At 35.1% G+C, this 16,831-nt stretch overlaps 1 protein-coding gene across 17 annotated transcripts in view; it reads left to right on the top strand.

The window, feature by feature from the left end:
- Nucleotides 1–16,831, top strand: part of ROBO2 (roundabout guidance receptor 2) — a 1,638,467-nt gene that overhangs the window by 1,547,284 nt on the left and 74,352 nt on the right. For all 17 annotated transcript variants that reach the window (XM_038581205.1, XM_038581204.1, XM_038581210.1 and 14 more), the window contains 3 exons: nt 3,918–4,039; nt 12,265–12,496; nt 15,393–15,517. In XM_038581205.1, coding sequence (XP_038437133.1) covers nt 3,918–4,039; nt 12,265–12,496; nt 15,393–15,517 — 479 coding nt within the window. The remainder of the gene's footprint in view (nt 1–3,917; nt 4,040–12,264; nt 12,497–15,392; nt 15,518–16,831) is intronic.

The following is a 16,831-nucleotide window of genomic DNA, read 5'->3' as shown; positions in this document are numbered from 1 at the left end:
GGGAGGGGGACAGCCCAACAGTGTGTCTTAAGGTACCCTCCAGGAGATGCTTCTGCTCAAGTTTGACAAGCATCCCTATGGTGGTTTGGTTTGGTTTTGTTGTTGTTGTTGTTTTTAATCAAGCCAGATGTTTAAAGGGGTAATTTGTTTCAGAAAGGAATAAATCCAATTTTCCTCCTGATATATACATTACTTTGGACTAATAAAAAAAATTAAGAATTGAAACAAGGGAGCAAAGGAAAGAGAGAGAGGCAAACCAAGAAACAGCTCAACTACAGAGAAGAAACTGATGGTTACCAGAGTGGGAGGTGGGCAAGGTGGGGCGGGGAGGGTGAAACAGGTGATGGGCGTTGAGGAGGACACTTGCTGTGTTGAGCACCGGGTCATGTATGGAAGTGTGGAATCACTATAGTGTACGCTTGAAACTAACATTACGCTATACGTTAACTAACTTGAATTGAAACAAAAAACATTAAGAAACCCATCCAGAATATTATAATTTCAAAACAGAAGATTTTTTTCTCATCTTTAGTAGCCTGAATCTTCAAATTAAAAAATCACTGCAGTCGAGGGGTTAATACAGGATGCTGCATTATAATTTCCCTCCCTACTAGTAGATGAAAGAAATTAATAAAATCGACATCGTGGCTTTATTATGTGTTACAACCCATTTCCCACAGGGTTCTTGAGAAAGGGTTAATTATTTCTTATTTGTAAAAGGCTTTGGACGAGATATAATTCAAAGTAGTATTTTTATGCAATGAAAAGCACCATACAGCCATAAAAATATTATTATAATTACAATGTAGTTCAGTGATAGTAACTAGCACGCTATTATAACAGAGAAGGGCGCCTTAAAGGAATCCAGTGAAATAGTCACCACGTGATTTTGGAACGTTGCTGACATGATGACAGTCAAGGGAGGAGGGAATGCCACTTGCTATTGTTCTCTAAGCAGTAATGTGATTAATTTTCCATGATGATAAAGGGCCTGTAGGTAAAGAACCTGTCTCCAGAGAAAGAAAAAGTACAACAAGGAATTTGAAGATCTGAAACTGGTTATATTTTACCTTGCTTGGATCCAGTCGCTTCTAGTGTGTCTGAATTTAATGAGTAAATTAAATTATGGGACTTGAAGATGTATAGGGTTTTAACTCAAGAAATCATAGTACCAAGATCATTTTCGCCAGTGTAGAGAGAAACAATCAGTTTTTGTGTGTAGCTGTGATGGAAGGCAGAAGATAATGGAGTGGGGAAGACTTTGGGTGTGATTATATCCGGCAGACCTTCTTGAGCATTCAGTAACTCTGCCAGTCACTATATCTTGACTCATAAAATAACTTCTTGGTGAAAAGGTCAAAAAAGATTAATGAAAAGTTGTTTGTGATCTGGCTTGTTCCAGTTGAGAGACTATATAGAGCAAAAGACTTATATTCTCTTAACAAATATTTAATAGGAAAACTCATGTTTTGTGTCTGAATGTCAGGATCATTTTTTGACACTTTCAGCAGCTTTGCATTCTGCAAAGAACTTTTTTTTCAAAGAACACTTTGCTGTGTGAAGTCTTACTTTGAAAGATACTAAATATCGCAGAATTTAGAAATCTTTTATTTTAGCAAGGCAGGAAATACTTGTACCATCACCATCACAGTAGACCATAGATGTGTCAGCGAAGGTTGAAGTATGATAATATTAATAATATTTTTTTCTAGATCAAGTAAAACTAGCTCTGCTATTTATGTTAAGAATGAAAAACAGTGGGATTGGGGAGAAAAGTCACCAAAGTGTAGTTCCCATTATTTGTGTCCCAATTGTTTCACTCATTTTTTTATTGTTTATATTATCCATTTTCCAAATAACAACAGCAATTATACATTCCGAGTCATGAGATAAATTTGTGCTTTGCTCAAATTGGTACAGGGGGTTGGAAAACAGTTGAAGAGATCTAAAGTATTTTAATCCTATTTTTAATTAAAATCAAATTTGTGAATTATTGACATAATTTCCAAATACTAAATAAAAGTAATGCTTTCATTATACGCTGCATGTAATGCCAAGTTTGTATTTTATGCATTCTTCCACGCTAAGGTTCTTGAGAATTTTATTTTCTTTTTTCAAAATGTTTTTTGAGTATAGTTGACACACAATGTTATATTGGTTTCAGGCATACAACACAGTGATTCAACTTATCTATACATTATGCCACACTCACTGGAAGTGTGGCTGCCGTCTGTCACCATACAATGCTATTACAATGTCATTAACTATGTTTACTGTGCTGGGGCTTTAAAAATGTATATTTATTTATTTTTAATTCAAGTATGATTAGCATTCACTGTTATATTCATTTTATGTACATCATATTATGATTCAATAATTCTATGCTTAACTCATCACTCATCACAATCTATGTACTTTTTTTTTTATTTCATTTACTTATTCATGAGAGACATAGAGAGAGGGAGAGAGAGAGAGGCAGAGACACAGGTAGAGGGAGAAGCAGGCACCATGCAAGGAGCCCAATATGGGACTCTATCCGGGTCTCCAGGATCATGCTCTGGAATGAAGGCGGCGCTAAACCGCTGAGCCACCCAGGCTGCCAGGCAATCTATGTACTCTTAATCCTCTTCACCTATTTCACCCATTTCCCCCTCCCCTCTGGCAACCACCAGTTTGCTCTCTACCCTATTCTGTGGCTTTTACTCCATGACTTCTGCATTCCATATCTCGAAGCCTGCACTTCTGGCTCCCTTCACCCATTTTGCCCGCCCTCATTTATGTCCTAAATTGTTAGTGCACCAAATTTAAGTTAGGGCTGAGATACTCATTTACGAATATTTTTTGCCAGTGTGTTGCACTGTGGCCTGAGAAAATAGGAGGAAACAAGATTAAGAAAATAAATTATTTTGAATTAGACTTCCTCTGTTAGAAGATGGTTGGAGGAAAAAAACTCAATTGAATACTGCAGTACATGAGTTAAAGTAGTTGATTTGAGTTTGTGTGAAATTCAACATTTGATATCAGTTTATGAACACGGGAGTCTATAATTTATCTTTTTTTTTCTTAATGGGCACACAAAACATAAAGCATTATATGGAACAATAGACTAGTGTTCTGGAAATGGTGAATACAGGGCAGAACAATGTATGGCTGAGCATATATTATTCTAAGTATTGCAATTCTTTCTCCCCCTTCCCTCCCCCAATCACTTCCAAAAAGCATCCAAATTACTGTTTTTCTTTATGTGTCAGATTACTGAAGTTCTGCTCAAAATTTATTACTTTAGAATATTTTATCAGTATCCTAAATTTTTCAGTCAAAAGTATTTTTGTGTGAGTTTGGTGGGCTTTTTCTCCTTCTTTCCCTCACTTTGTTAACCTTTAGTGATATAAGTCTCTTTCCAAGTCCCCGTGATTACTTTCCTTTCCACAGTTCCAGTCTGGAATAGGTCAAGGAGTAAGAACATACAATCTACCAACTGGGACAAGGGATTAAAACAAATTGCTAAACAGTAGTTTTCAGATATAAGTTCCATTAACTACTCAGGAAAGTCCATCCATATGCCAACATCTTTCGAAAACTGATGTTTCTAGAGAAGTCTTGTGGCACATACTTTATTCTTTAATAAGCAGATAATAGATCTTCCACAACAATGTATTTGCAGGGAGGGAGAGATTATACTTTTATTAGTATTATTTTAGTAAAGATAAATATCATCTCCCAAATTATATCCTAGCGTGGATGGTAAGTATACAAGTATGCTTTAATGTTTTGTTGTTGTTGTTGTTTTTTTGTCACAAAAGGTTTCAATTTTTTGCCCTGCAATTATTCCTAATGACCTAATCATAATGGCTTGTATAATATACATTGAAATTTTACTAGGAATTTCTAAATATTGGGAATGGTTATCTCTGTAGATATCAGCCCACCAGCACAAGGAGTGGACCATAGACAAGTACAGAAAGAACTAGGAGATGTCATTGTCCGTCTTCATACTCCAGTTGTGTTGACTCCCACCACTGTTCAGGTCACATGGACGGTAAGTTTTCAAAAGCAGTATTAATGGAAGTTTCTTTCATTACTTGAAAAAAACAAACCAAAAAAGGAAAAAGTGAATCAACAAACAAATAGTAATGGAAACCCTCACCATTTAGTATCGAGGTGTAATCAATGGCAAAAAGAGAAAAATATTCAATACAGTGAAAGAGTAGAATAAAAATAGACTGATTCCAATAGAACCATGTCATGTTTCATCTTCTTATTTTGTAATAGCTTTATTGAGATATAATTAACATATCAGAGTTAGAATGTACAATTCTGTTTTGGTATATTTACAGAATTGTGCAATAATCATCAAAATCTGATTTTAGAAGATTTCATCATCTGACAGTGTAACCTTGTGTTCATGACCAGTGCCTCCTCCATCACCCCTGCTTTTGCCCTGGGCAACCACTAATCTACTTTCTGTCCCAGATTTGCCTGTTCCTTTGATATGAATGAAATCATGAAATACGCGATCTTTTGTGTCTGGCTCCATTCACTCAGTAAAATGTTTTTGAGGTTCAACCATGTCATAATATCTATCAGTTCTTTGTTCCTTTTTATTACTGAATCGCATTCCATCATACAGATATATCACATACTCTGTTTTACTTGCTGTTTTTTTTTTTTTTTTTTTTTCATGAGCTGAAGTTTGTTTCCCTTTGTGGCTAGTATGAATGAGGGAGCCATGAACATTTGAGAACAAGTTGACATAAGATTTCATTTTTCTTGGTTTCTACCTAGGAATTTCTGAGTAAAATGGTAACTGTCAAATACTCAGATAAACTGCCAAAATGCTTTCCCGAGCGCTTGTTCCATCTTATGTTTCTACCAGCAATGTTTGAAAGTCCCAGTTTCTTCCACATCCTCCTCAACACTTGCTACCCTCTGTCTTTTTGACTATAACCATTCTAGTGGGTGCAGAGTGGTATATCCTGTGGCTTCGATTTGCATTTCTCTAATGACCTATAATATTTTTCCATCCTTTCATATGCTTGAGCATTTGTGTATCTTCTTTAGAAAAATGTCTATTGAAATTCTTTGCTCATTTTTATGTTAGGTTGTATGTCCTTTTTATAGATTCGTGTTTTTTATATAGTAGATACAAACTCCTTATCAGACATCTGATTTGTAAATATTTTCTCTCAGTCTATGGTTTGGTTTTTGCTTTCTTAATGGCATTATTTGGAGCACAAAACATTTTAATTGGACAAAGTTTTCTTCTGAATTGAAATAAATCATCTGTACATTCCTTTAGCTGTATCTCATGCAATAGCATCAGAACATGAATATAATTTTAATAATTTGACTTATATAAGTCATATAGATTTTATATATGCTAAGAATATTTAATTCCATGTATTATTAAATATCAACTTATCCACTTATATCAAAATGCAAAATAGCCACTGCAGTGAAAACAACAAATAGCATAAAAATAGCCACATTGGCCATACTAGAGAATACTAATATTTGTGTATATGTGTTTGTGTCTATGTGAGTGTCTGTGTTTTGAAAAGAGCCAGGTAATATTTTTCTCTGTGCATAATAGAGCTAGTGCCAACTTCTCGTTTATAACTAAGAATTCTCTATCATAACCTCTAAAACTCCATAATGTATCAAGATGTTAGAAGAGCACAACTTCCTTAAACCCTCTGTGTATATGAGAGATCCTGTACATTGTGTTAAGTCACAGACATTTGAGTTAGGGATACCTAGAAAATCTTTTACTTTAATTATAATATTAATTGGAAATTATTTATAATTATGTCCCTCTTGTTATTATTTTATTATGGTAGAAGGACAACTAAGAAGAAATTGGATTCTCATCTTCCACTCTTAGAGTCCAGAGTCCAGTTTCCTTTAGGAAAATAACCATCTATCAACTCCATCAATAAGGAAGTTAAGAGAGGAAAATTGGTTATTTTTCACCAGTTCCTGGGGCACCTGGGTGGCTCAGTGGTTGAGCATCTGCCTTTGACTCAGGTTGTGATCCCGGGGTCCTGGGATCAAGTCCAGCATCGGGCTCCCCACAAGGAGCCTGCTTCTCCCTCTGACTATGTCTCTGCCTCTGTCTCTGTGTCTCTCATGAATAAATCAATAAAATCTTTTTAAAAATTAAAGATTTTTTCAAGAGTTCTTAATTACATTTGACGTATAAGACACAATGAAAGAATTATTCCATTGTCCTCTCAATAATAAATCCATTGAACAAATCCAATTCAACAAGCATTTTCATGGACCAGTTTTGTACTAGATGTGGGAGAGAACTATATAAAGAGACACAAATCTACTTGAGAGAAACATGAAATTGTCAGTGACACGACACAGAGATAAGAGCCATAACAGACATATATGTATCCTAAAGAGAGAGGTTTCAATCAAAGAAAAAATTAACTCTATCCTCAGGCACCAGAAAAGGCATCACCGTTCGTTTTCATTTATATGGGAAATTTGAAGGCATGATCATATTTGAACAGGGAAACCTAAAATAATATTTAAGGCTGTTTAGTTTAATTCCATAATTTTATAAAAGGAAGCCAATGTATTCAGATTGGATAATATTCCCAATACCTCACACATACTTTATAGGTAAAGATAGGATTAGAATTTATTTACTTTAATCAGTGTTTTGTGTTTTCTACTTTAAAAAGTTTTACTTAAGCTGTAGACAAATATTTATTTGAAGGAAATATTTGTTAATGGTGTAATTTTGGCATAGGGTCCTAGATGGGGCATTTTGATACTTCTTAAACCAGACCACAGGATCAAAATTTTGACTTGGGTTGTAAAATTGGATAACACTTCAACAAAAATAAGATAAAGTTTATAAGATTTTAAGAGTAATTATTTAAGATTACATTGTTTCTTATTCTGTTTCTAGTATCATTTTGGATAGATTTATTCTGTTGTCTGCCTATTATGATTTCTATTCTTTTGTTCCCATGGAGGGAACATAATGACCTCATCATGTTTCCACTGGCACAGTAGGGGTATTATCTGCCTTGCCTCTTCCATCTCTCTGCAACTTTGACCAAATATAAAACTAGAAAACCAAGGAAATAATTGTATTTTTAATAGTAGATGTTTTTCCTCACTCTCAATTGAAAAGTCTTCTCTGCTCTGTTGGAAGTTTTGAAGGGGCCTCTTTTAAGCTGCTTCTAAATGTGGAAATTATTTGGGTAAGAATCAAAGTCATTATGTTTATGAAGTTAATCACTTTAGAAATCACTGAGTTTAAGAGAATAAATCAAATTAGATCAAAATTGCAGGTCTGTAGTCTGGGAGTTCTTCCAAGAGAGGAACCTTGTCATATTCATCTCTGTATCCCACGAAGCTTGTCATTACTCATTTGCATATCTCTCTTTCTCATGAGCTTGACTTCTCTGAGGCTGGATTCTATGTTTTTCATTTTTGTTATTTCCTAGCAGAGTGTCTTTTATAAAATACCCTCTTAATAACAGGCTGTTGAATTATTAAATCAGTTGTTTTTATACATTTTTATTTTTGTTTTAAGAAAAGTATTCAATTATATTCCAGAGTATTGTTCCCCATGAATTTGTAGTTACACTTGAGATAAGTATGTATCTGAGAGGTTGATAAATTTAGTGAAATAAAGTCAGACTGGGGGTGTGGTTGGTCGTTAAAGAAATTATAACAAAATGTTTTATTTCCATCATATTTTCAACCTGCTAAGTGCATATGTTCTTTAAAGTATTATATTGTGCGCAGCCTGGGTGACTCAGCGGTTTAGCGCCGCCTTCAGTCCAGGGCATGATCCTGGAGACCCAGGATCGAGTCCCAGGTCAGGCTCCCTGCATGGAGCCTGCTTCTCTCTCTGCCTCTCTCTCTCTCTCTATGTCTCTCATGAATAAATAAATAAAGATATTAAAAAAATAAAGTATTACATTGTTAGTATTTGAGTTACAGTTGGGTTATTGGAGGAGAGAAATGTATTCCCCAAACTATGTATGTAGACTTAGGGCCAGCTGAGGTGTTTTGCCAAGGACAATCCAGAAGTAACAAGTTAGCCACAACTGCTTTCTAAAAGTGACTGCTCTTATAGTGATAGGCAAAAATGATAAGAAATGGCTCTTTCATGAAGAAAATAGCAATAAATCTCTTATTTTTAAAAAAGTCATTCCAAGAAAATTAAAAATTAAAAAATGGTTATTCTAGTTTGTGTGTGTACATGTTGTTTCTGTTCAAGGACAAAAAGTTTCACAGATCTTTTGCCCCTTAAACATCACAGCTGCTGAAATTGAAAGTGTGCATTAGCAAACTAGAATTTCAGAACTAAGCTTCACCCAGATAAGTCCTTAGGAGGCTAAGACCAATAAGGAAAATTCACTTTGAATTTTCAGTTTAGATGGATTTTTTTAAATAGAAAGGTTGATGGTAAACACTTGCACATTTTAATGAAATATAATGTTAGTGGAATGGGGTAGTACACGTTTTGATACACTACCCTCAGGTCACATATTGACCCCTTTTTAAAAACATATCCCTTACTTAACAATGATGCTTTATCATTGTGCATCCTTGAAGCTTGCTAAATTCTTTAGCTTATAACAGTCACTTAATTGTATCTAAGCCCTTGTAATAGGAATATTATTTGAATTAAGAAAACTAAGGCTCAGGAAATTTAAAAGTCTGAGCTGTAGCTCAGTTGGAACCTTTTGACTGGAAGATGGTAGCTTGCCTCATCATTTCACTTTTTTCCTTAAGACAATGCCTTTTAATTGATATTTCGGAAAATACAAATTTTTAAAACTCTACAAACCCATGGATTTGTGGTCAGACTCTGATTATAATCAACTCTAAAGAAAGCCCTCTTTCTTATAAACAGAATGTTAATAAAACTAGTAACAAGCATATGGTTTAACTTGAAAATGACCACCTGTCAAAATGTGCTCTACAAGTCAGTGGTGTAGAACACATATCCAATAAAAATCCCACCTATTTTTTTAAGGTAGTGTTCAGCATTTTCATTTTTGCTTCCACCTGTAACAACAAATTTTCTTCTGAAAAAGAATGTATTGCAACTGCACAAAATCAAGTTAAACTATTTAGTTATTAAGTAGGCCATTAGAATATACTGGTAGAAAGCAGTGTACAGTGAAGTGAGCAAGGCAATGTTGTATAGTAAACATTAGCTTCATAAAGTCCCTAAAACACTTAATTAATGAAAACCAAACATGGATAAAACCAATTTACCCTGATTTACAGACTCTCTTCATCTGGAAACAGCTGCTTAATGTTCTTCTTAAAAACACAGCTTGTTTCTTTCAGTATTAACAAGCTATTATTGTGAGTTATGTCTTTCTTTCAGTATATAAATTCACTTAAAGCGAATGCAGAGAAGTTTATAAAATGCCGGCTTAATGTTGTTTTAACATATGCTGCAAGGAATTTTTGAACATTGACAGTTTTGATTAAAGGCATCTCTCTTTGGCTCTCATAAATTTAACTTTTTGCTTTTTAGTTGCCTTGCTTTGTGATGTCAGGACAACAGCTTTTCAAAAACTATGTCTGTTGGTACAAACACAAACTGTGTTTGTGTTCTCATCAATGAGAATTCAGAGATCATGAGCTTTGGCATCAGAGCTGGGCTTTTTCTAGACAGAACCTCATACAAGTGTAGCACTAATTCCAGAAAATCTTTGAGGATAAGAATGCTGTCAGGTGGATGAAGGAATTCTTTGTTGTTGGGACTCATCGGTGAAGCTGGAATTAGCTATACACGGAAATACATGTGCTCTGCCCACAGGCTTCATGGACTCTCTAGCTTGGACATTCTAAATATAGATAAATGTCCCTTCGCTCCACTGTATTTTGATTGAAGTCCTGGATTGTTTTTGTTGTTGTTGTTGTTGTTTAATTTTCTGCTCTCACTTAAAAATAATTTTAAAATGCTGCGACTAAAGAATAAATGTTAGAAGTTAATACATGAAACTGGGGGCCTGGGTGGCTTAGTCCAAATGAATCTGGCTTTTGATTTAAGCTCAGATCTTTTTTTTTTTTTAAGATTTTATGTATTTATTCATGAGAGACACACAGAGAGAGAGGCAGAGACACAGGTAGAGGGAGAAGCAAGCTCCATGCAGGGAGTCAGATGTGGGACTCAATCCCAGGACCCCGGGATCACAACCTAAACCAAAGACAGATGCTCAGCACTGAACCACCCAGCTGCCCCTTGGCTCAGGACTTGATCTCAGATTCGTGGGATCAAGCCCCTCCTGGAGCTCCTTGCTCAGCACAGGGTCTGCTTGGAGTTTTTCTCTCTCTCCTCCTCTGGCCCTACCCCAGCTTATGTGTGCATGCTTGCTCTCTCCCTCTCTAAAATAAATAAATTTTAAAAAAGTTAATGCATGAGACAATACCTTTTATTCACAATGTGTTAACAGTTGGATAAAGAAATTTTTAGGGGCGCTTAGGTGGCTCAGTCGGTTAAGCATCTGCTTGATCTTCATGTCCTGAGATCGAGCACCACAGGGGCTCCCTGCTTAGCAAAGAGTCTGCTTCTCCCTCTCCCTCTGCCGCTCCCCACTGCTTGTGTCCTCTCTCTCAATAAATCTATAAAATCTAATTAATTAACTAATTATTAACTAATTAATTAATTGGTTAGTTAATTTTTTAAAAAGACATTTTTTAAAAGTTGAAATAACCATTTTCATCATCATTTCCTTCTCGTTTCTTCTCTCCACAAACTTCCTGAAATGAGGTTTTTCCATCTCTTCTCCATTAAATTTTACACTGTATTTGGCAGTCAAATTTGTTAAAGACTTATTAGAATACAGCTATTAACTACAATATATGGAAAATTAATTGGAGAAGATTCTGTGATAGTTATTTTTTAAGTCAATTCTAGGAAAATGGAAAGACATTAAAAAATATTTTAAAAGTTAAAAATCCAGGATGCCTGGGTGGCTCACTAGTTGAGCATCTGCCTTTGGCTCAGATCATAATCCTGGAGTCCTGGGATCGAGTCCTGCATCAGGTGCCCCACAGGGAACCTGCTTCTCCCTCTGCCTGTGTCTCTGCCTTTCTCTGTGTTTCTCATGAATAAATAAATTATTTTTAAAAAGTTAAAAATTCTTTTCTCCCTAAATGAAACAATGGTAAAACTCCAAAAGAGATCATTCAATAATGTATGAGGAGGACATGTTTTATTTTTAGCTTGCATTTTTTGTATATTCAGTTTTCATGTAATTATTGTGAGTGAACAAAATAGCATTTTCACATTTTTATTTGATATGAGTTTTCAGAATCAAAATCCCAGATTTTCTTTAAAAACAACTGTTTATCCTCTATACCTTTTGTGAATGAAAGGATCAAGAAAGTTGTGAAATTGAACCAACAGTGGGACACTTGAAGGAGCCAAAAACTGATAAATTAGTCAGTCTTTGATTTAATCTTTGCTAATGAGTATAAGCTTTTCAAATACCTTTAAAATAGACACTCTAACTTCACACTCCTCATCTTCTCATACACTTCCTCCAGGTGTAGGAATTTTATAGGTGCTGTTTCTACACTTCTTCCTCTGGAATAAATTATCCAACTTTCCTTGCAGATCCCACCACTTACTCTTTTTTGGGGAAATGCTTTCTCCCCTTCCTGATTCTGTCAACTTCCTCTCCCATCCAGGCTTCCTTAGCCTCTTGTCCATCTCATTCATAACATTTGTTTTTGGGTATTGGTTATGGATGTAACTTGACCAGTAACTTGATTAGTAAGAACTCAGAAAATGATTGGAGTAAATGAAGATATTAATGAATGGGTAAAAGAGAAGAATGGAAATTCCTGGGTAATAGCACAGTACACATCCGACCATAAAAATGGGAACTGTTGAATATAGGACAAGGATAGACAGATGAGAAAGGAAGCTAGACAAATTGGCAGGTCTAGGCCTGTCAGGCATTTGTGTTATGAGGAATTTGAATTAATTTAGTAGGTATGTTAAGGACTACATAGTACTTTAAGCAGGAGAGAGAGTTGTTCCATTCTTTATTTTGGAAATCATAGAGGCGATGCAAACTCAGAGGCGATGCAAACTCAGAATTGGAATTGGATGTTAGAAGCAGGGAGATGAATTTCAAAGCCATGGATCACACAGATGATAGTTGATGAGGACTGAAATAGGGACAAGAGAAATGAGGATGGATTCGTTGTCTCAACTAAAATATTTCTATTTGGTTTCAAACGCTTTTGGCTGTTTTTCAGGTTGATCGCCAGCCCCAGTTTATTCAAGGCTACCGAGTGATGTATCGTCAGACCACAGGCCTGCAGGCTACGACAACATGGCAGAATTTAGATGCCAAAGTCCCAACCGAGCGAAGTGCTGTCTTGGTCAACCTGAAAAAGGGAGTGACTTATGAAATTAAAGTTCGACCATATTTTAATGAGTTCCAAGGAATGGACAGTGAATCTAAAATAGTTCGTACTACTGAAGAAGGTCAGTATTCAGATTTCTAACAGAAGCCAAACTTAAGCCATAATGAAGACAATTTCTGTTGAGGTTCTAGTTCATCATCTACCTTAGAGGAATAGCAAGCGAGAATATAAAGAGTAAATTCGGGAGGTAGCATTTTCTCTTTTTATTCTGAGAATCTCGTAGAATCTGAGACCCTTAAAAAATGACATTCGAGTTACAGGATTTTTTTTTTCTTAAGTAAATATTTGCTCCAGGTTTTGCCAGGATACTGAAATTTGATTACAATATTTTCCCATATTTTTCTTTTTTCTTAACATGGATTGAGTTCATTTGGCTTTATTATAAGACAGGCTATTGGAAACTCAAGAACACAGGCTGCTCATTGTTACTTTCCTGTGTTTGATGTAGTAAAGTGTAACATTTTCTTTTATAACCCTCCTTCCCTGTGGGCTTTGTCCACATAATTTCTAATCCAGAAGGCCACTTGTATGTTTGCAATATCATTCTCGTTAGTGATATTCTCTCCCCCTTGGCCATTTGCAGATACTTTAAAATCAATTTGTGATAGACATAAAATTAATGTGAATTTGAACCAGTCTCTGTACTAGTGTCTCCTTCACTAAACCAGAGGGTTATAATAAATGGTATTATTAAAATACAAAAAGTCAGATGCCAAGTGTAATAAATCCCCCCCCCTTCTGCTTTTCTACTAATTTTATTTACAGAGCTCCTGGAAAGAAGCTGCTTTTCATAGACCAATATGAGAGCAATCTTAAGAATAGGTCTATAGGTTTCTTATGCTACCATAGGTGTCCTTGTTGGACAAAAGAGCTTTTAGGTTGTACATATCTTATAATCAGCATCGTAGTGAAAATGTTATGTCCGCACCTGTTAACACTCTGATACACTAACATGAACAATAGGACATATCTTTAAAGACATTAATCTATTTTTAGGATATGTAAAGAAAAAAATTACTAAAAATTAATAATAATATCTTCATCCACCATTAAATTTTACTTCATGTTGAAAATATGTACTACTAATAAATGGAGTGGGTGAATTTAATATAGAATGCTACATTTGAAGCACACTTCCAAAAATGAATTTCACTGCAGTTATACTTTTCCTCTGGGTTAGGCATCCTTCACCATTTGGTGTGCGTTCATTTCCAGTTTATGTGGCCTTCTGAAGGTAACAAATGGAACTTAGCTGGGCTGTGTGTGGAAACGATGCTCAGTGAATTGGGTTCCCTCACATCTGTAGAAGAAGGTGAGCACTGGAATAATTCACCTCTCAGGAAGCAGGCATGGTGTTCTCCTCCAGCCAGTGGAAAGTCAAATGAGAAACCAGTTTTGCAAAGTGTAATTTTTCAATGCAACCTACTTAATAATTACAAAACTGGGTGAACACATGCTTAAATTTATGTCATTGTTCCATATTTTGCAGCAATATTATCAGATAGAGGACTAATACAGAGTGATCTTGTGCTAACGTGTCTGTGTATATCCTATATCTCAATGCACGTATAGGCATAACTCAGTGACACATTTATGAAACATGGGAGACTTTATTGTTAGGCTTTTAAAATATCTTTTACCATTCAATTGCACATATGTTCAAAGGACTAAACTGTGTAGAGTTATGAAAGCACTGATCCTTTTACACAAAAATCCTTTAGCACCACAAAATTCTTTGAATTTTGTTTCAACTGTTATTTCATTTTGTTTTTCATACTCAGAGATTTAAGGAGAATTGATAAATTTCCCTGTAAAATTAGTACTTTTCAGCTCTGAGATAGACTGGAGAGCAGATGCAGCAGTCTAAAATCAGAAATTGTTTCTCACTCATCTTTTCTCAGTGTGATTATAATTAGTTATAGGAGAAACCATAAAGGATGGGAACTGTAGGAAATTAAAATCTATCCATTTCACACTCGACCCAACATGAACTGTTTTCATTTGTAACTTCAGAGTTTCTTTTCCATCAATATAAAATAAGTTTTAAATCTTAAATTATGAGCCAGTGTATAAGTCAATTATTTTTCCCAACATGAAAAAAAGTATTTCTTTTTTGGTGAAGTTTATTGCTGCATTTCTGTTTTTATTTGTTAAATACAAAACAAAAGGATGGTTATTAATGACACCACTCAGAGATAATGATTGATGAAAATCTGGAATATATTCTCTCAGAATAGTTTTGATAGAAATGTTTTGTTCGGAAAGAGAGCCTGCTGATTGGAGTCAAAAGGATCAAACGTTAGAGCCAGATCTACCTGGGTTCAAATTCTGCCTTGGTGTTTGACTTGGATAACTCTGTTTACAGTAGTCTTCTGTTCCTTTTCTGGAAAACTGAGCTAGGAATTGTTTTTCCCTCTTGAGGTTAGTGTGATCATTAAATATGATGCTTAGCTCAGTGCTGTGCATATAGAAGATACTCATTAGGATGTTAGCTGTGGAGCACCTGAGTGGCTCACTCGGTTAAGCATCTGCCTTCAGCTCAGGTCATGATCCCAGGGTCCTGGGATTGAGCCCTGCATTGGGCTCTTTGTTTAGCAGAGGGCCTGCTTCTCCTTCTACCTCTGCTTGCCACTCTGCTTGCTTGCGATCTATCTCTCTCTTTGTCAAATAAATAAATAAATAAATAAATAAATAAATAAATAAATATCTTTAAAGAAATGTTAGCTGTTAAATTTATTATCGAGCACATATTAGCACAGCTGTTGTGTTTGCTTTAAATCTATCCACTATATTTAAAGGATATATTTGTTTTAAATGTCACTTTTGAACACTACATGCAAATTTGGAACTACTAGAAACCAGACCTCTTGCTTCCTGTCTTTATATTCATATTCTATAAGCAGTTTTAATGCACATCAAGACTTACAGTTTGTGTTTATTCTAATCACTTTCTGCAGCCCCAAGTGCCCCTCCACAATCTGTCACTGTGCTGACAGTTGGAAGCCACAATAGCACAAGTATTAGTGTTTCCTGGGATCCTCCTCCTCCAGATCATCAGAATGGAATCATCCAAGAATACAAGGTAGGGCCTGGGTGAAAAAGGAAGGCTCACAGAAAAGCTTCCCAGAGAAGTCTCAGTATCACAGGAATGAAGCATATCTCCAGAGGCCCTCTTATTGAGTCTGACTCCAAGTCACTGATAACAAAAACTCACTCGGACAATTCCACCATAACATTGGAGTCTTCTGGTGTCACATAGCTATATCCCACATCCCTAGGGTTTAGGAGCCAGGTTTTGGGGATGGCTTGGTTCAGAACCTGTATCATTGTTATTTAATTATTGTGTAATGGGCCTTAGCAGGGACAGTTTTAAACTGCGGTTTCACAAAAAGATGCCTTCAAGATTTAGAGTTGGGGTGGGGATAGGACAGTGGGCAGCACCAACCCTCACTCTTAAGCTCTGGTTTGATCAATTTATTGAGGTTTTGTAAAATATTTCACTTGAAAAAGAGGATCCATTGAGAAAAAAAATGTGAAAAAACTTACAAAAAACAGTTTATTATTTCATTTTTCAAATGATAAATTTGTTGCTGTTTAGAAATTACATACCCATTGTTTTCTTAACATCGTTTGATGTTTAAGAGGCAGAAAATGTCTAACTTTGAGAAATAAGATTCTGATTGGCTATGATGTGATTAGACCACATATGATAGTAAAACACCTCATTAAACCTTATATAAATTCAAAACTGTGGTTTTGCTATTAATACATGTGTATGGAATTCTAACAACATGCTAGATAGATCTATAGAATATAAAACTAGACACCCCATCTCACCCTAAAAGTTTATAGTTGGTATGGAAAATGAAGCTGTGTAGTTGTCCTGAAAGCATTGCAGATTGACTTATGTTATTTCTAAGAAAAAAATAAAATGCAATATAGAATTTTGTTAAATTAATGAATAATTAACTTACTGAAAAAATGAGCACAAGCACTTACTCTATAATTATTCCTGTCACTTTATAAAGAAACATGTGTAAGAAATATAAGAATCAGTGTTTTACAATATCGTAATTATACATAAATATTACATATATGTATATGTAGAGTTTCATAAGGATTATGGCACAAAGTTTTAGGAGCAAAGAATGATCTATTCTGGTGTGTTTGTGTGTGAGTGTGTGTATGTGTGTGTGTTTTAATGAAGTCAGGATTTTACTTTTCTATCATTTAGAATGAACTATCCTGCACTTCCATTTACTGAAATACTGATTTTGATTATAACATGGTAATTTTTGTCTTAAGTAGTAAACTTTCTCACTCGTATGAAATTGCCTTATTTTGGTAACAAGGTGTGTATTTTGGTTAGGCCTAAATATTCCTACATTAACAACAT

This window comes from Canis lupus, chromosome 31 (genome assembly GCF_011100685.1).
Source record: "Canis lupus familiaris isolate Mischka breed German Shepherd chromosome 31, alternate assembly UU_Cfam_GSD_1.0, whole genome shotgun sequence".
Classification (NCBI taxonomy): Eukaryota; Metazoa; Chordata; class Mammalia; order Carnivora; family Canidae; genus Canis; species Canis lupus.
Note: the sequence above shows the minus strand (reverse complement) of the source record. Positions and strands in the feature narration are given on the sequence as shown.